Raw genomic sequence first — 21,156 nt, forward strand, 5'->3', positions numbered from 1 at the left:
GTGTTGAACATATGTCTCCTCTTTAATATGGTCTCATTTAGGAAGACCTATAATCACTGACGGTAAAACGTTCCGATTTTGCCAAAGCACACAGGAGATGGTTGAGTACTGTTATTATGGATGCTGGTCTCCCAGACCTCAGCTCTCCATCTGATGAGAAACGGTGCTGTCTTCTCTGGCTCTGCCACAAAAGTGAAATCCGTACGTCACACTTACAGTGCTGGGGAGATACCAGGCAAACGATGAGTAAAATAAAGTGACAAAGAATGAAGGTTGTGTAAAGCTTGTTTTATTGACTCTCACACACACACTCACACACACTCACACACACACACACACACACACACACACACACACACAATGGTTCTCAGAAAAAAAGGTTTTAAGTTTTGGGAATGTGTTTAAGATTAGTTTTGGAAAAGCAAAACAGGAAACAGGCAAGTGATGATTCTGATTGGCTGGATATTTTTTTCTTCATTCCACTTTCGACCAATCAGGGCCTAATTGAGCACTTGAGGGACATGTACTTGCCCAAAGATACAACCAATGGGAACCTCCCTACCATGTGAATTCTTCCTTGCCCTTCCCTTCTGATTCGGTCAGGGTGGTCAGCTGTGGGCAACGTGAGTCATGTAGACATTCCACAGCCAGAACACCACTAATGACTGCACTCTCAGAAATGAAGTGACAGTGGTGGTACTTTTTTGTTCTTCAAGGATCATATTTCGTAAACTGCTCTTTGGGTACAAATGAGTATGCTTTCCCAGCAAAAAATATACAAATGAGTTATATATTGCTGGCTAGAGGTACAATTCCATGTACCGCCCCAGCGACAAACATTTGTACATTTGGCACTTTTCATACCTTCATTTCTGAGAATGTGTGGAATAAAATGTTTTAAAAACATTCTTAATATCAAAAGTTTACTTTAGATTATCTCATGTTTTATCAGTTATATTCCTTTCATATTAAATTACTGAACTACATCTAGCCTATCACAAAGCCTGACCCAAGCTATGACAGCAGTGAAAGGTGGGGTTGTGTGGAGTGTGGCTCAGGACAGAGGGGTTCCGCTCTGCCCACTGCGGTCTGCTCAACTCTTCTGACTTCTCTTTGGATTGTTCTAGAACTGTAACTAATCATAACCTAGGCCATGCTCAGGCTGCTATGCGATTCAGGTGCTAGAATCAAAGATTAATGATACAACAGTTGGCCTGGTTTTCATATTGCAGAATAATATTATAGCCTTTCAAATATATATATATTTTTTGTTTTTTTTAAATAAGGCTAAAAAATAGATTTTTCAAAAGATATAGATGGTATGATGACAATCGTATGTATCCACACAAAGACATTTGTTAATTGGTTAATTGGGGTTTTCAGTCTGGACCACATGAAATGGCCGTTGGAGAAATTTGAAGAGGCAGGGAGGGGAGTCAAGGAGGGAAGGAAAACACTTCTAATATCTTTGAGTCCAAAGAGAAAGTGGCTTTCACATATAATAGCCGACTTTAAAAGGCAGATATGCAAATGAATGTTGAGATTAGAGATACAACAATTATTCAAATGTTTGATTAATAATTAATCATAGCAAATGTCAATTATTAATCCAGCAGGGCAATAAGTCATATTTCTTAAGTGGAATTGCTCCTGTTCCAGAGAGCTTACCTTTGAGGGGTTGGGGGAAATGGTGCGGAGAAAGATTGCTTTATCAGAATCAAACGTGTCGTGGCTCCGTCCTTCTGACTGCGCTTAACACAACAGCAACATCAAAAAACAAAAACACTGCTTTTGTGAGTCCCACATAGCATCTCCCCAGATAGTACTTTTTTGGTCACTTGGGAACTGACCTCTTTCCAGAGACAAAAGAGAAAAAAAAGAAACACAAGTGCACAACTTGATACTTGATCCTATTAAAACAGCCCGGATATAGGAGAGCGGCTAATAACGTGGTCAGTGTTTGGCGGGATCCCACTTTTGAATTTAACAAGAGCAACTTGAGAAAATCGATACTTATTTGATGTGAGTTTCTGCGTCTCGGCGTTGGGTTATGCAGCGACCTCTCCCAGCTCTCTTTCATGTGCGGTGAAACAACATCTGAAGAGTTGTGATTTGAGGAACGGTCTGAGAAACAAAACGCACGCTGCCTGTAAGGCCTGTTTGCGAATGTAAACCAAATTCATTCTGCATGTTTCAGAGTCCTCCAGATCACACGCCTCCGCTCCTCTCTCTTCTTTAATTGTCTATCAGTCTGCCATGTTCCCTGCTCCATAAGTAACAACAGCGCACCAAATCACATCATATCTACAGCATCCCAATCAAAATATCAGTGCCAGCCCCACTGAGAAATCTACAGTACGGCCTAGGAAGACACTCTCAGTACTTGCGGGCTTGTTAAACTTAGCTGTTATCCGCGTATAAAGTCGGACTCTGTCGTGGTGTAATTGTTCTGTGGAGTAATGCATTCTTTCAGTGACAGCTTAAATGAAGCAGCTTGCCTCAGATGCTAATACAGAGCAGACAGATGTTTTCTTTTGGACCTCTAACACATAGACTGTTATGAACAAAGCAAGTGTTTTTCAGTGAGGGGTTTGTATGTCTGGAGGGTCAGATAAAGCTGTCGACGCAGAAGACGACGTTATGAGTGAAAACGGTGTTCTAATATCATTGTACCTCTTGTTTGCTGACCTCTGAACTTACCTTTACAAAATAAATGCAAATTAATATTCTATTCATTCTGTGTGCCCTCTGGCAAAAATCATATTAATATAGGAAATTAAGACTCAAGGTTTCCATAAAATAGTCTAACAGGCTACAGACATGTTCAGATCTGCCTTACAGGTGAGGCCCTCCACACCTCATCAAATGCACTGCCTCGACACATTCATCTTATATTGCGTTTGTGGTTTTTCTTTTTGTTGTTGTTGTTGAATGTCATGAGATTGAGCTCAGATTCAAACAGAGCAGGACCGTATGTGAGATTGAGCTCAGATTTAAACAGAGCAGGACCGTATGGAGGACAGTGGCCTGCCACAGTGACTCCTCATTGTATTCCTTCATATTTAATCAGGAGATTCTCCACCACCTGTGTATCCTCTCTTTATTAGCAGATGTGTGATTTCCAGGGAGCAGTTTTAAATCCCCAGTCTCCAAACAATCACATGGAAAAATGATGCAAAAAAGAGAAATGTAGCCTGCCTGTGTGTCTGTCAAAAAACTGACCAGATGTAACTTGTTAAAAACAACTGATCTGGTTGACTTTAAAGCTGTACTGTACATACAGTGTCACCTTAATACTCTTAACATTGCTATCATAAAATCAGAAGGTATACCTACATGTACAGGACGAGTGTATACTGTTTATCAGTACTAAGTATTTTTTACAAGAAGAAAAATATGGCACAGTTGTCTTTCTCCTGCTTTACGCCCGTATGCTGCAAATAAAGTATGTCTAAGTGGGATCATGTCTCTTAGAATTAATTCTGTATTGTTTAGTAAAAAAGACATGACTAAAAACCTTCAGACCAGATCTGACATGTTAAACCTCCCACCCCTTCCTCCAAATATTTGCTTTTAGTCATTTGGATGTTGTCAGTTATTAGCTGGTGAAAACACAAATGTCGTTGTGACAACTGCATATTTCATCCAATTAAGGTATTAGATGTATTGTTTTGGAGATCTTTAAATTATTCGGAGGATAATTATTCAGGTAGGCCTAATTATTAAGTCCATCGTCAAAATGTATCCACATACGGAACATACAGACAGTCGCACAGAAACTAGTGACGCTTCAAACACTTACAATCGCATCATCCCTGCAGATACGACACCGTTCTCGAAAACAAGCATCGCAATGTCTTATACCGAACATGTAACAAGGCAATTTACTATGTGCAATTTATCCATAAAATAATCGGGTATACAAACTATGGTACACATACTTTGCATACAGGTAACATCATACAACGACTTACTGGCAAAACTGGCTTTAAAAAGAAGGCACACATATTTTTTGCATATGCATATTTAAATAATATATCTTGATGGCATTTCACCTTTTTTTAAACGGTAATAGGATAACTAAATCTGATCCAAATCTCTCCTACAGGCGAAGTTCACTGTTTATAATAAGAATACGAAGCCTTCTTAAAACAATCACTCACTTTATCTTAATTGCTAAAAAGTGGGTGCGTTACGTTCTCTCCATTAAATTAACAGACGAATTAACCTCAAGGTCCCACTGAAGGTTTGCTATCAACCGTGATCCCATTTCACGCTGTATAGGACATTCAAGCGAAAAGAGAAGGGTGTCACTTGTAGAAGGGATTCACTTAACAAGCAAGAGTTGGAGCTGACGCATCAGCACGGAGACTCCTGCTGCTATCGAGCAGGCAGCACTGATTCTCATTTTAATACACATGGACAAAACGAACATCATGCGCAGCGCGTCTGAACAACATCTGGGTTTCTCTCAAACCATTTAAAACGATGAAAAGGGTAACACGGAGACTTTATCATAGCAATATATCCCGTACTTTAACGAGGATTTTCATTCTAGGCTAAATCTGTATCTACATCCAGGGAAAACGAGATTATGAAGGTATAGGATTGAGTGAAAATAAAAACACTTAATGAATAAATAAATAAATAAATGGATAAGTAAATAAATACATTATTTGGCCGAGTGCGATTAAGAGTTAGAGTAAGTACTTACCAAAAGAAGTGCGCGATATACCTGGCCATTGCGCTGCAGGTCAGCAGGGCGCCTATAAATAGATCATTTAAAAATGCGCGAAATAAACACAAAGTATTACAACAATAAAGACAAGAACAGATTTGTCACTTTTCCAAGCTCCAATAATAAATCATCAAAAACGCAGTTTGAAACATCCACATGTAAATTAATCATCAATAAATATATATAATATACCATATCAATAATCAATACATTTTCATTACTGGAAAACGTGTCTGCAAAACAAATTATTATTATTATTATTATTATTATTATTATTATTATCCATAACATAATAATAATAATACTAATAATACTAATAATAATAATAATAATAATAATGATAATAATAATGTATATATTATACATATAGATACATATACACTGGCAGAGAAATATTAGAAAGGAAATGACTCTCTTGGGGCCAGAACTCGAAATTTGCTACTAATCTACAGCCTTTAGAAAATTCCCCAATTCCAGATGTTGCGCATCTTTCCTTTGCTTGGCGCTTACCAGTTCCCTGGAACCCGATTGGCTTTGAACAAAGGCATCAAATAGGCAAGCCCCTTGATTGATGATTTAATTATCCATACAGTAGATAACTGCATAAAGATGGGGAAGAGAGAGAGAGAGAGAGAGAGAGAGAGAGAGAGAGAGAGAGGGAGAGATAAAAAAAAACTTTATTTACATAACCAATCACTGCTCTCCAACGGTGGAGCCTCGCCTTCCATCCACGTACGTGTGGATGCACAGAAACAGACATTGCTTTACTATGTAATTAAGTAAGCAAGTAAGTTAGTACGCAAGTACACAAGTAAGCAAGTAAGCAAGTAAGCAATGAACAAGTAAGTAAGTAGGTAAATAAATAAACAGCACCCCTTAATATATTTAACATCTGGCATGAAAATAGTTTCTCACGCATGTGCCAGCTCATGGCATGTCCTCTTTTTCCCTTCTGTGTGTGTGTGTGTGTGTGTGAGAGTGTGTGTGTGAGAGTGTGTGAGAGAGAGAGAGAGGGGGGGGGGGGGGGGATGCGCTTTAAAACATGGTCATTTCAATATTGCATTTTTTTTTCAACACTCGGCTCTGCTCATTAATGAATATGAATTCTGATTAAATAAATCACACCTGGTCCGGCGCCTTGGTTAATTGGGTTGCCGGAGGAGTTTAACCATTAGAAAAAACATATATATAGTGCTGAAGGTAGTGCTGAAGGAAATAAAGCAAGAAACAGTGCGGAAATCACTGACAGAAATATATCGCTAGGTATATTATAAAGATAAAATAAAATCGAGTCATAGGCTAACTCTTGCGTTCTGTCTATTTGTTAGGCTACTGTCCTATTAATAAACGAAGGCGTGCATATTCAGACATGCAAATCAATAAATAAATAAATACATAAATGCTCCACAATCATAAACACGAGAATCTTGGAAAAAAAGCAGATATTTCGGCCCTGTTAGTTGATCATTGGTTTGTGAGAACCATTATCTGCGACGAGATGATTTCCGCAAGATCCCTGGTGACTTCTGTGGAGGGAAAAACCCGAATACGGTGTCAGAACTTTCTTCAAATATTATTCTTGCTTAGATTAAAAGGTAGTCCAACTCAGTCTACTTTTCTCTCTGGTCATAAACAAAAAAAGAAAAGAGAGAGAGATAAAGTGTGTGTGTGGTGTGTGTGTGTGTGTGTGTGTGTGTGTGAGAGAGAGAGAGAGAGAGAGAGAGAGAGAGAGAGAGAGAGAGAGAAATAACTTGATCACGTTTTCCAGAAGATGCTCACGTTTGGGCGCTCCTCAATTATCCCTCTCCGTGAAGATAGGTGGCGTGTGTTTCAGGGTCTCTCCTCTGTATTACAGAAAAGCAAAAGAAAAAAAATGTCATTAGAAGAGGCGTAACACGTCAGCCCGTCCCCAGGTTTGTTTCCTGGACTGCCTGAAAGAGATCAGTTCTAACCTGCCCAGCAGGAATAACGGTCCTTCTTCCAACTATTTCTAAGGCTTATTACCATTTTGGAAGGATCCTCGTTTCTCCACATTACTTTGGTTCCAGTCGGTTTCTCTTCATCCGAACTCTTTGAAAAGATAGTAACGTAAATAATAAGGTAGGTGTGATTTCTCTGCTTTTATATTAGCAGTTTTGCAATAGATAGATAAGTATCTAATGTTGCAAGAGATGTCTCCTGCTGCTTGCACTAGAATTTAGCTTCATTCTCGCGTTTTTCATGAAAGTTTACCCTACCTGTGCAGGTGAAAAGGTGCAGGTTAATTCGCATACATACACATATAGACACACAAACAGCCAACACATTTCCTACTGTATATTCACTACTTTATGGTCTATTGTATTTTATTTTTTATTTTTTTAATTCTCTCGGACTATTCGGACCTGCTTGAAAATAGGCGCGTTCTTGCGTCCCAGTTAAAACATACATCACAGCCATGCAATCTATTTTACTGTTTTTACATAAAGTAACAACGTAACTACAATTTATTTCCTACGGGTGAACCTAGTTTCGCGTTTTGGGAGATGGACAGTTAAAGCACATATGTCGTTTCATTATACAACCTATGCAAATATTAGTTAGTGTAATGACAAATATTTGGCTTTATATAAATTCTGTCAGAGACAAAACCGCAAGTGAGATTTAGTGTTTTACTTAATATTCCCAGATCTCGCAAAACTGTTCGCCATTGATTACCACGATTCCGTCTTATTTATGTTCTGTGAGCGTTTTTTTTGTTTGTTTTCCTTGTCATGCTTCGTTTCCCATCGCGATGCAACACAGAGACCGAGGCCAACCAAAGACAATATTCTTTAATGTGACACCAGCCGTTCTGGTGTCACTGTGATCCATACCTTTGCATGGTTTAGCAAATCAAGGCTTCATAAGGCGCAATATAAGTTTTTTTGTTTGTTTGCTTTTCTAACATCAATTTAACATTAAACACTAATAATTAATTATATAATTATAATTTTAAGGCAGCATAATATTGCCTACACAAGTATTAGTATTTATGCCACAGCTAATACTTATAAAGAATACTTATAAAGTATTAGCTGTGACTATAATCAATGACAACAAAACTCAAACTAATCACATATAGCTTACCTTTGCTGGTGAACTGGAGTTTGGGGGAACAGCCTACTCTTAAACTGAATGCAAAAAGCTGCTTTTGGACAGGATAAAATGGGTTAATTTCCAATGTTAGGTACAGTTCATCTGTTGCATGTTTCACTGCCGTCCGTTTGTATTAATCCCTGAGCCGATGTCTGTGAAAACTGCTGCTGATGAAACAGGACCCTTTGTCATCTGCAAAAATCCCAAATTTGACTGAGAGCCATACTTTGTCATTCGCGTAACTTTGTATGAAACTAAGAAGGGAAAATCCAATGTCTTGCTCGTGACCGTGCTGTATCGAGAAGTTTGAAAAAAAGTAGCTGTAGTTGAAAGAAGTTTCTGTAGGAAATATGAACAACAGTAGTTATCCCCAAGAAGTTTAACATATTATTTCACATTTCAGTCACAGGACGTTACGATATATCGCGTCCACTCACGTTAAAATAGTTATTGGGCGAACTTTGATTAAAATGCTCAGACACCTCGTATTTAAATTAAATGCCGTAAAACATCACATTCCCCATAGGCAGTCATCGTGAATTATGACTAATATCGAAGGTGTAATTCTCTCTCTCTCCCGCTGCCTGCTGTCTTGCCCGGCCCCTGTCCTCTGTCCTTACGTTCCGTTTGATCACAGTTTCATCAAAAGATCAAGCAAAGATAAGAGGCAGAACATTTAGGGTCAGTCAAATGTTCCAAGGCTAAACGTATCTGGAGTTATTACTTATTGTGTTCCTAAGATTTGAATGTTCATTCTGACGCCCTGCATTCAGATGGGATCACACAGTGCCCATATTGTTGGTGTGTTTGGTTGTTAGATATTGAGCCTGCGTGCTGCCGATTCAAGGAGTCGAGTCCATGCGAACTGCCATCTGATCCACTCTTATCAATGAAGCCCGAGATCATGGCGGATGGCCCCAGGTGTAAGAGACGAAAACAAGCCAACCCAAGACGGAAAAACGGTAAGAAAAGAAAGACGAAAAAGATACGGGGAAATGCGTGTGCATGTTTGGATGTAATTTTGTCACTGGTTAACAGGACGTTCGCCCCGGCGAAAGCGATCGCCTGTTGTATTTTCGTGTAACCCTGCGTTTCAATGGGAGTTGACGACAGATACAGAGAAAGAGTACTAAAAGCCTGCGAGCGTGTATAATCACAATTTCCTCTGGTTTAATTAAAAATAAAGTCAGTGCTTTAATTTCAACTGTATTAAGATCCGCTTGCACGGAACTTACCAGAGTTGAAACTACAGAGTTTAAGAAGGGCTGAAAGGCGTAGTGGGAAGGGGAGGATTGCTCGAAAGTTTAGGGCTTAAATAACGGTTCAGGCACTCTTTATTTCCCTTTAGGTGAAAACCGTTATGTGACTGCGTGTTTGTTCTAAGTTGAAATACCTGTGGATTCTTCTTGGAGACGTTTATATAGTTTGTGCCGCTTATATCGGGCAGTTTCTTTGCTCACTCAGTCAGCACGCTACATTGCTTCCTCCGCTACTTTGTCAAGTGCTCCGGGATTAATTTCATTCATTCCTATATGTGGGCTAAATTTAATTACACGCTAGTAGGTCCAAGCTATACAACCTGGTGTCTCCACGTACTTTACCCAATTACGTTTTTTCTCAAGCGTTATTCATCCTGAATTCTGAAATTAGAAGCACATAACTATGCCATTTGTTTTAAGGGAGAAAAGAGTACAATTCTTTTTGCACATGTGTAGCCTATAGTTCTACAACAAACACACAAAGCTAAACATAAACAAGCAATCGAGCAAACTAAATAACTATGAGATCCACTGACATATATTAGCAGTAAGCTACATCGACACAGTAGCTAATGTTTATTGTTTATTGACAGTTAGTAAGCGATTGCAAGAGTGAGCTTTTTGTCCTATTTTAATCAGAGGGGTTAAAGGCACATTTTGTCTTTTAAAAACACGTCGTGCTTTTTGAATAGCCGAATCAGTCGTATGTGTTGGATTTATTGATGCATATGTGGAGTGACTGATGAATTTGTACAAAGGAGCATTCGTTTGTAGCTTTCCTTTTGTGTCTTTTATAAACCGGTCGTTTACAGCTCAAAAATCAGTTGGACTCTTGCTGTCTTTAAGGATATATTGGTACAAAATGCTTTAGAAATAGAATTGTACTACTTTTGTGTTTTTGAAATCGTCAGTTTCCAGTGTTGCGTTTAATTTTTCAATTATTGTGTTACCGTTGTTTACGTTTTTATGAAGATATTAGCCAAGTAGAAATGTATCGACTTGTAAGCGAAGTGTTTTTTTCCTGCCTTTTTTCTGTTTAATAGCAGAGATTAAATTGCATTCTCCCATCTACATTTTATGTTTTACTTATTTTCTTTATTAAATGTTGTGTATCGATTTGACAAAATCAATGTCAGTCGTTGAGGGTCTTTTCTGCTTACAAGTAGCTTGAAGCACGTTGCTGATCTACTGAATAACAAAAGCTTGGAGTGAAGTAGCCCTTTTCAACTGGGCACAGCAAACGGTTTAGGGAGAAGGCTGGGGGTGCTTGAATAATATAACCTGTAATGTATTTATTTTGTACTATCTCACTGGAAAAGCTTTGTCGCTGGGAAATAGCTAAATTAAAAATAACATATTTTGAGTGTGTGCCCAAAGCCAGCTTTAAAGCAAGCGTGTTTTTCCGATAAAGTAACCTGTAAAACGCTCTATTGCGGGGTTTATTTAAAATATGTATACCAGTTCCATATTAAGAAATAACTAACATGCTAAGCACAGGCAAACTAATATCTAAAAATATATTTACATTTGAAATTGTTCATATTTTACTATTTTTGAATTGTTGTAATGAAAAATATCGTTGTGTCGTTTGCCTGTTTGTCTATTTCGACGCATGGGTTAGCAAAAAAATTAAGTTGTTTTCTTTCGTTTTCCCTTTTTTAAAATGTCTCTCTTGTCATGCGATGCTTCCAATGCCTTTTCCTTTGGGAATGGCTGGGTTTATCTGAGCTGAGTGGGGTTTCTTCTTCCCAGGAAAAGATGTCAGAGCGGAGCGGTGTCCTGGCCGATAACACTAAATATGATGATGCTTATCGGAGTGATACAGAAATTCCTTGAATTTGGTAAAAAGAAAGAAAGGGCTTTGGAAAACAGAAATCTGGGAAAGTTGACTTGAGAAGGAAGAAAACTGGCATGTTTGTATAAAGTGACAATGTAAATATATTTTAATTGGGCATTAGTTAATTAGTTGGGGGGGGTGGGGGTGGTTAACATTTTTTAATACTAATAAATACTGCAATAGCCTACAGAGAACTAATGCGTCAAGGTAGCGTAGTTAACGAAGGATTATTATGATTATGATTATGATTTGTATTATTATTATTATTATTATTGTTGTTGTTATTATTATTATTATTATTATTAATAATAATAATAATAATAAAAATCATAATCATCATAATAATAATAATAATAATAATAATAATAATAATTATTATTATTATTATTATTATTAACACCACCTGCAACACCAACAACAACGATTATAATAATATACAGAAATGACAAGACATTGTGTTGAACAAATTTGAAAGAAGAAATTGAAAGAAAGAAGTCAGCCTGATAATTTCTGTGAGGACATCAGGTGGTCAGTAACCGCCTGGTGCATGTTGTAACTTTGTTACACTTTCACTTGGTCGCCCGTGTGTGTGAATGGGGCATGTCTGTGTGTGTGTGTGTGTGTGTGTGTGTGTGTGTGTGTGGGGGGGGGGGGGTACTCTTGTTTCACTCAAAGCACTCAAGGTCCTGCCCCTTATCCGAAATCTGTAACTCTGTGGGAGGAAATATCAGTATATCTTGTATTTAAAAGTATGTTCAGTGTGTGATACCTCATCACTGCGAATGCTGTGATATTGTATTTCAAGTAATTGCGAATACTTCATTTTTAAATGGGAAAGTAATATTTAACAAGCCTCTGTGTGGTTTGGTGTAAAAACAATCTTGGTTATTTCAATTACATAGGTTTTGCTATTTCGGTTGAAAACATGGCAAACAAGTGGATGGCATGTATCATCAGTCTTCAGTCACTCCTTGGTCACTGTGCTTGAGATTAATTTCTAAACTTGGTTTAACCATTTGGGACTGCTCGTTATAGCATCATTGTGAGGACCCAATCATGTTCTGCGTAATGTGAAATTAACCCTTGGTGTGGTTGGCTATGCCTGCTTTTATTCGGTCACAAATATTCTTATTTCCTGTTAGCAGCATATACTTAGTGCAGCCGTACTCTTCCCTGCCTGGGCGCAGTACCTAAAGGACCACAGCGTCGAAAGCTGGGCTTTCCGCTGTTCAGTACCTCCAGGTGTACCAGGTCACACTAGGTTGAGAGGGAGTGCCCGGTGTTTTGGAAGTGCAGCTGTTAAACTCTTCTGCGGACTGATTTGTTTAAGTCGATTAGTCAACCAGCACAAGTGAAAATGATTCTTTTTCACTCTGCACACCCCCCCCTCCACACACACAAACACACGCACTGTTTTTTTTGCAGTAGCATTTTATTTCTTTCAGTGAGATTATTTTTGAAGGAAGACTTCCGTTGTGATGAAGGGAAATGGTTTGGGGAAGCGTCGTCTGCTTGGTGTGTGACAGTGTGTATCTGCGTCTGTAGGGAAGAGCTACCACACCGCGTTGGGCACACACACATGCCCATGCGCCGTAACCCTTTGAAGTGTGCCACAACTTTCTTATTTCTTTATTATTACTCTTTTAATTCCCTGTTTTGGAGCCGGCAAAATCCAGACACTGCGTCTGTTAGTAACAAACACAGCAAAAATGGACTTCAAATTTAGGGAGTTAAGTTTCAGTAAAGTTTTTTCCTTTCAATAGATTTTTTTTGTTGTTGAGATTTCCTGTTACACAAAGAGCTATTCATTTTCAATCAACGCAAAGGCACTCAATAATAGATGTTCCCACTAGAATATATTGATTACATAATTTAAGGTAAAAAAAAAGTAGTCATAAAAAAAAGCCAGCTCCTCTGGCTCCAAGAGTTTAACACAATGCCCTGAATGTGATTATAAAAGCCTTGTGCATTGAGGCTAAAGGTAGGGAGAGGGGCCTGCTAATTCTTTAGCTTCGCTGATGCTTTCAGGCCAGACAATGGCAGATCCCTCCCCAGTCTAAACATTTTGTCCATCTCTATTATACATTTGCTTTTAAGGTGCATTCGCTCCCCGATGGGGAGAAAAGCCTCCCTCTCTCACCCCCTTTTCTTCGCCGATTTCCCTTCCCAAGGTAGGCGGCAGCATCTGTGCTTCTGTGGCGGGAGACGCCAGGGAGGAGGTTTGCAAGGGCGCTCACAGACAAGTGATTGTCAGTGGTAATGTGTTTCATTTACATGTTTATAACGTCAATAGTGCCGGGGTGTCCACTGTACCATTCATGAAGGCTTTCTCACAAGGGTGCAATTGTCTACGCAGCCAAAGCAGACACCTTTTTCTGCTGGGCTTTTTTTTTTGTCTTTATTTTTTGGTCTGGAAAAAAAAAACGGGAAAGCGAGGTTTGCTGTGCGTTACTGTTTAGAAAAGGATTATTTTGTTTAAGCAAGTGAAATAATTACCGCAGATCTTACGAGCCCGGGAGAAGTAATCTCTGTCAGACAGGATGGCATGCTATTTGCAGTGGCAGTTGGGGAGAGGGGTGGATAGAGACCTCTGTGCTGACTAGATTTTATTGATTTGTTGCTTAAAATACATCGTAATAATGCTTTAAGGACTCGTAGCACTAGGTGACGGTGATAACGTGTCACAGTTTTGGGATTATAAATATGCAAAATGAAAAGGATTTTCTGGGTGGTCATTTGTTTATTTTGATTGACAAAATTATATAATTCTTTCTGTTGTTGTCGTTTGAGAGTCTTCATTTCTTGTTATTCTCAAAATGAGTTTGGCTGCCGTTTGGCGTTTTGAGCGTTTTGAGCGTTTTGAGCGGTTGGTGAATATGGTTTTTTTCTTTTTGCGACCCTATTGGGGTTTATATTTTGCTTTCAAGAATGCGCTTTAAGTTAATGGTTGTTTTTTACACCGTTGTGTAGTTTAAAGCATTGTGTAGCATTTACGGGAAATTAAGTACACCTGCAATGGCATCCTTTCTGTGCCTTGTATTTAATCAAAATGGTGGGAAGTAAAGGCCAATTTTAAAAAAACGTGAAGCTTGGCCACATTGTGTGATCCGCGGAGGGTTTTCCTACCTGTGGGAATATGGAATGCCCTTACTAAGCATGCACACAAAGATCAATTTAAGGAATTTTGTATTTATGGAGGCAACTGAGTTCAAATGTTCATTGTCCTTTTGCTAAGATTTTTTCCCAAGGGAAGTGATGCAGTTTTGTATTTTTTTATATCCTGGGCATCTACTGTAATTCATTTTATAAAAAGACTGCCAGAACTCAACAGACACTTTAAGCATAAATTTTGCTCATATATATATATATATATATATATATATATATATATATATATATATATATATATATATATATAAATGTATTAAAAAAAAAAGCTTTAGCAGTGGTGTATGATTTGAGACCTTGACTAATGACTAGCATTCTACCATGATGTTTATAAATGAATGAGTGGGGGGGGGGTACTGTGAAATCTTAAAGCTGGACTGAGATTTTGGACGCAGTACTCTGAGGACAGCGATCAGAGGCGTCCGTTTTGATATGGTGTCGCCAGGCAAAGCCCACACACTTTCACACTCAAACAGAAACTCGTTGATAAATTCAGTAAAAAAGGAGATGGCGTTACCTGTTACGCAGGGGGACCCTACACCAGCATTATGTGTTGATGTTACCAGCCAAAGAACTTCATAGTCAAACAGACCAGGCTGCAATGCTGAAATATAGAAACACGGATTACCAAATAAAAATAAGAATACACTATCGCTCCTGTTGTTGGAAGGAACGGAATGGAAAACTTTTGCCCCTAAATTGTAAAAAAAAAAAAAAATAATAAAAAAAAAAGCCCTCCCCCCTGCTTTTTTAAATATATTTTTATTTTTTTTATTGTGTTGTTGTTGTTGCCTCGCCTGTGAAGATATTTTGGCCTAGCGGGGAGAACACACACAGCCCCGGCTCGGTGCAGTGGAACCTCTGACACCGCGGTCTGCGGAATGCCTTAGGTATGATTTCACTTTCGCTCACATCAATGCTGACCTGAATGCCTTTCATATCTGATCCGCCGTGTCTCTCCCAGTAAACATCCCCCGGGGCCAGAACAAAGAAAAGGGCTGCTCTTCTGCTTAATCACAATCCGGCCCTTTCACCGCCAGAAGCCTGCATTTGCATTCAACATCAGAAAGACTGGGATGAAAAGGGGGGAAAAAAGGAGAGAGCGAGAGGAGCGAAAGAAAAGAGAGAGAGGGAGAGAGAGAGGGAGAGAAGGGTGGGTGGTGAGCAAAATAACTTAGGTGTTTGTGGCTGTTTGTCGGGCCTCCCTTGGTAACGCGCCTTATATAGCTCACTTCACTGGGCCTGCCTCTCCTGTCAGCCAGATAGTGTTACAAGATGGCATGCCTGTGCTATTCATGACCACTCACTCCAACACTCGAGAGAAACGTGTCTGAGGGGGATCAGGTTCTGCTCTAAGAAGTCTATAATAGTTTGAGGCAGGTGTGTCCGTGTCGCACACGATTGTGTTTGTTTTTCGTTTTGTAACGGGAGCGCGGGGACCGGCGAAAGCTTTGTCCCGTCCCGGCGAAAGGCTTTCTCTCCCGACTCAAACCTGAGCGCTTTTCACCAGTCCTGTGTGTGTGTGTGTGTGTGTGCGTGCGTGTGTGTGCGTGTGAGTACATGCTGTAGCTACTGAAAATTTGAGGAATGATAACAAGTGATTGGAACAACATATTTAATTTACAGAAATTGAATTTACTCAAAAAGAACAATCGTCCATATTTAAAAAAGTATTATTTAATCGAACTTCACAGGTCTTTTCAACGCTGCCACAGAAAAGCACGACCCAGGAGTTTCAGAACTCACATCGTTGTCAGCTCTTGTTGTCAGATAAATTACATCCAATTTCCCACCAATTAAGTCCGGCTCTGTACGTCTCCAAGAGCGAGATGGATTAAACAGGACAGGGTATGGACGATAAACAAATGTAGACTGTTCTTAAGTCGGTTTGCGAGGTGTCTTTATTGTGAGGTGTCTTTATTGCGAGCCTTTCTCTGCCCTCCTAAACCGGCGGGGAATCATGTATGCAAATCCAGCCGGCCCAGTCAGTGAAAGGGGATGCTGCATCTTTAACTGCATCATGTGATATGAATTCCAGATTCCCACCCCCCCTCCCAGAACTTTTTGTTAAGAAAAAGGATTAGGTGTACACCTTCCCCCCTCCCTCCCCAATCTGTGCTGGATTTGGGCAGATTTACTTCAGCAAACACCTTTGGACACAGGGGGAATGCAGGAGTCTGTTTGCAGAAGGAGCCTTTTGTTCGGGGAGGTGCTGGGATAATGCGTTACTAGGCCGATGTGATATTAACCCCTGCTCCTGTGCCAGGAGGCTGGTTAACTCTTTGTGCGCTCGCTCCCCAGGGGGAGGTGTAGTTAGGGTTTCTGCCGCTTCGCCTCGCTCCCTCTCGTGTTGCCGTGAATCCCTTTGTGTGTGTGTGTGTGTGTGTGTGTGTGTGTGTCCCTTCAGTTCATATCCCAGCGAGGTGACACACACCCGCACCGTGTCACGAGTCTTCAGATAAACTTGCACACATTCGCAATCCCCTTTTCTCTCTCTCTTCATGTACTTTCAGCAGCGTAGCTGGAGAGGTAAACGTTGGAGCTGTGATACAGGGGACAGGTAGCACCTTGGAGCTGAAATACTCTCACATTTGCATAGGGAGATGCAGATACGTAATTTGTAATGCCGGAGGCCGGGATCTGTGGGGTGGGGAATCGGGGGGTGACAACGATGGCGATCCGCAGTGATGGTCTGGTGCCGGAGCGATCGTTTTGGTCTCGTCATGCGTTTGCACGCGTGGTGTTTGGATGTCGGGTGGGTGACCCTGTGTAACCACACCCCGTCTGGCGAAGAGGGACCACTCCTCCAGCTCCAGGGTCTGTGCTTCCCTCAGCCCCCCGCTCCCAAATGCAGACCACGGAACACCACTAGGGGCGCTGATTTTTACGAATGTCATCGGTGACTAACGCGATTCGCCAAACGATAAGCACCCCCCGGCCCCCGCTCTTATCCGTGGCTTAAAATAAAATATTATGGTGCGAATACTACCAACACTTTCACTGTGAGAGTAAAGACGTGTATTTCTGAAACGCAGACAGCCCATGCTGAGTGTGTCAGAGCTTCCAGCCTTTCTGTCCCTCGCAGGCTTCCGTAGGACGCTTATAGTCTGTCCTTACAACGGTGTGGAACGTGAAAGTACTTCAGTTAAAAAAGAACAAGACCGTGTCTTTGTTCTATACTTACGCTGGTATTTGTGTGTGCCCATGTTTGAGTATGCATGTGTTTGCTTTTGCGTGTACATGTATGTGTGTGTGTGTGTGTGTGTGTGTGTGCGGGTGTTTGTGTGTATGTGTGGATGTGTGTGTGAGTGTGAGTATGCATGTGCATGTTCGTGTGTATGTGTGAGTGTGAGTATGCATGTGCATGTACATATGTGATGGTTTGTGTATGGGTGTGTGTGTGTGTTTTTGTGTGTGTGTGAGTGTGAGTATGCATGCGTATGTATGACGTTGTGTGTGTGTGTGTGCGGGTGTTCGTGTGTATATGTGAGTGTGTGTGTGTGTTTTTGTGTGTGTGTGAGTGTGAGTATGCATGCGTATGTATGACGGTGTGTGTGTGTGTGTGTGTGTGTGTGAGTGTGAGTATGCATGCGTATGTATGACGGTGTGTGTGTGTGTGTGTGTGTGTGTGTGTGTGTGTGTGAGTGTGTGTGTGTGTGTGTGTGTGTCACCAGTCCAGGTTGTCAGCGACCCGGCGTCTCGTTTGGTGTGAAAGAATGAACGACGGAGAAGAAGTGACAGAATTAAATGTGTTTGCCGTGTTGTTCCTGCATGTTTGAAACTCTCAGCCCCTCTGTCAGTGTGTTCTTGTGATTTGACAGTTCATATCGACGTCCCAGCGAGGTGACACACACCCGCACCGTGTCACGACTCTTCAGATAAACTTGCACACATTCGCAATCCCCTTTTCTCTCTCTCTTTATGTACTTTCAGCAGCGTAGCTGGAGAGGTAAACGTTGGAGCTGTGAAATCAGGGGACTGGCAGCACCTTGGAGCTGAAATACTCTCACATTTGCATACAAAGATGCAGATACATAACTCCTAATGCTTTCGGAAAAGGAAAATCAACAGAAAAAAGAAACACGTTGAAGTACCAAGCTTCATTTCACAAGTTTTTATCTGTCCATTCTTGTTTTTTTCTTCTTGACGAGACACGCTGTTCACAACTCCTTGTTTGTGATCTTCAAAACGTGTCAGCTTTTCTATTTGCACGATACTTGAGGTGGGATTTTCAGCAATTATGTAGCACAGGTGTAAACTAACATTCAAATTTGTTCAATTTTACCATAAGGTCTGTGTTTTAATTCCGTGTACGCGTCTCAGAATTTCTGTAATACTGTGTGCTCGTCACAATGCATACAGCACGCTGGGGCCTTTGTGAGGCTCATTTTGTGTTCCAGCTCGTATTAAATATAATGAAAACATACAAATCTTCAAGGTGACTGGAATGGGTTAGACTTTTTCCTGGTCGTTGGTGAAGATATGCGAAGGTGTTAAAAGGCAGTACACTTCCATTTGTAGCACAGTGTGCCCCCGTAGACCAAACAACGTAGGGTGTGCAAGGTCAATAATGAGACGATGCTGACTGCAGAACTGACAGCTTACTGTAAATGATAAGGAAGCGAAAAAATCCCCCAACACAACAGCGCAGCTCTATTCCAGCGTATGCCAGACACAAGAATATGATTGGATGGGCCTAGTTTTTCATTTTTAATTTACTTCTTTTTGGATGAGCTCTTCTGCCTTACGCGTACGTTCGCGAGCGGAATTGTCGCCCGCGTTTAAAGACGGAGAAAGAGAGAAAGGTGCTCTGGCCTTGGCTTCATCAGTGCGTACATTTCAGCTTGGTTGGGAACACACACATACACACACGCTTTGATGTATGTTTGATTGTCGGTTGGAAGAACACTTCTGGCAAGGTCATGGGCACATAGAACAATCAATAACAGATCAGCAGATTAAGGTATCATGACATCTGGATATCTAGGTCTCTCACATACGGGTGAATAGCTGTCATGGGGCCGGCTGCTGACATCACTGCAAGCTAATGTATGACTTCCCTCATTAAAGCCTGCTTTTATTCTCTCACCCTGTCGGTACCCTGTGCAGGATGGAGTTTCTCCCTCTTTACATCATTCCCAGACAGCTGTGGTCCAAATCACTTTCATTCTTTTGTCACCACACTGAGGTGTAATGTCTAAAGAAGTGATTGCAGAAGACGTTTAGTCATCTTTAGAAATTCTGATTATTTATGATTTATGTTCATTTTTGGTATTGGTGATCAAACTTTGTTCAAACTGACCACTACAGAAAGACAGGGAATTGTTGTTTTTGAGAGATTTAAACCAGTCCTGTACAAGTGAAGCTGAAACATGTTTGGCGAGGCAGCCAAAACTGGAAAGAAGCAAAATTCTCTTTCCCCTCTACATATCAGCTTGAGAAGACATCATTCTCTGATCAGCTTCAGAATACAGCATTGGTCCATCAGCTTCAGAGTAGGGCATTAGCAGACAGTATGTGAAGCATTCTGACTGGGTATGGTCTCTGAAACGTAAGGGCCTATGTTAATACATTCTGACTGGGTATGGTCTCTGAAACGTAAGGGCCTATGTTAATACATTCTGACTGGGTATGGTCTCTGAAACGTAAGGGCCTATGTTAATACATTCTGACTGGGGTGGGAGTTCCTGAGAAGGCTCCATGTCCCAGTGCTGTCAGACACAAATGTCAAACAAACACCTCCTCAGGTAGCGGGGGATAATCAGGGAGACGGGCGGTGCTCAGCCCGTCCGGCGGACAGAGATAGCGGCAGGCGCCTCTCGCTCACCTGCAGTCCGAGAGTTTACGGGCTGCCACTGCCTCGCCAGCCGACCGCACTCCGGCTCCCATCCCGCCAACCGGCCTACTTATCTCACCGTGTTTCTGCCTCCAGCATTCCTCAGCTAAACTCTGTATCTCTTTGTTATTCTTACTACTTAAGGGCATTAGCGTTAACATGCCGATCAAAACAGCGCCACTATCCCCCCCCCCCCCCCCCCCACATCGCTACCACCCCCATATCGCCCCTTTTTTCCCCCTTTAAACCAAAACATGTCAGTGTCAGTATGTCCATCAGTACTGTCGTAATGTTTGTTTGGGATTTTAGCAAACTACTCTAAAGGCACTTCACTGTGCCAGCATATGAGGAAGCCACAGCCAAATCCGGTAAACGTGGGGCTTGTAGTCAGGCTGATAGAATGGAACTACATAGGTACTTAGTCATTTGAATTAAGGATTAATCAAATTGCTCTTCATGGTTCAGGTGTCTGGACACATCAGTGCTCATTTAAAAATGCAGGCAGGGATGCCCCCTCGCAGTCATTTCGGCAGCTTTCTTTTTACAAAATGAAGGTGTAGTCTCATGGAAATAAAAACAATTTCTAATGTAGCATCCAGCAGCTACGGCTTTAAAATGGTGTAATCTGGAACTCGACATCCTGCCATGCAGAGGTACCTTCTAACCTAGCAATCAGGGAATCTGTGATGTTATTAGTTTTCATGTTTTAGTGGGTTGCACTCATAATTAGTTACAGCAACACTTGTTCTGAGACTGGCGGAATAGAGCATTCCTCAGTAATTAAAGTAATGAAATATTCATTTATGCTACCTTTTCAGCAGCCGCACAAATGAGGGAGCCATACTTAATGTCTGCACTGTCTCCAGTTTTATTATAACGACAGGCTGGCACATCTGCAATTAGTACTTATACTGACAGCCAGGATTTGTGGGGGGAGGGGAGTCTGGGCGAAAGGGGACGTGGAGGCCGGTGTCAGGACTTGAGCAGTGCCGCGCGGTCTCTTTAACCTTGTTGTGTTTTTTTCCTCAAACGCAGAGGTTACCTTTTCCCGTCAGAGCAAAATCCACTTGACATAACTGTTCATCAGCTTCAGGGGCCTCCCTGGAGGTGCACGCATCACATCAGCCCAGTCAAGCTTCAAGTCCAAATTGGCAGGCCAGAACCTCACAGGGCAATAGCCAGGGAAAGAGACAGCCAGTGA

The 21,156-nt window shown here is 41.0% G+C and overlaps 1 protein-coding gene across 5 annotated transcripts in view; it reads left to right on the plus strand.

Moving 5' to 3' along the window:
* Positions 1-6,673: 6,673 nt before the first annotated feature.
* The window catches only part of LOC133116554 (zinc finger E-box-binding homeobox 2-like), an 88,383-nt gene continuing 73,900 nt past the window's right edge, over positions 6,674-21,156 (plus strand). For 2 of the 5 annotated variants that reach the window (XM_061226231.1, XM_061226232.1), the window contains exon 1: positions 8,636-8,817. In XM_061226231.1, the coding sequence (XP_061082215.1) occupies positions 8,745-8,817 (73 nt within the window). In that variant the 5' untranslated portion in view covers positions 8,636-8,744. Of the gene's footprint in view, positions 6,839-8,455; positions 8,537-8,635; positions 8,818-21,156 lie in introns of those variants that run through there. The other 3 variants (XM_061226229.1, XM_061226226.1, XM_061226228.1) reach the window with 3 other exon arrangements.

Source organism: Conger conger, chromosome 17 (genome assembly GCF_963514075.1).
Source record: "Conger conger chromosome 17, fConCon1.1, whole genome shotgun sequence".
NCBI classification, from domain to species: Eukaryota; Metazoa; Chordata; class Actinopteri; order Anguilliformes; family Congridae; genus Conger; species Conger conger.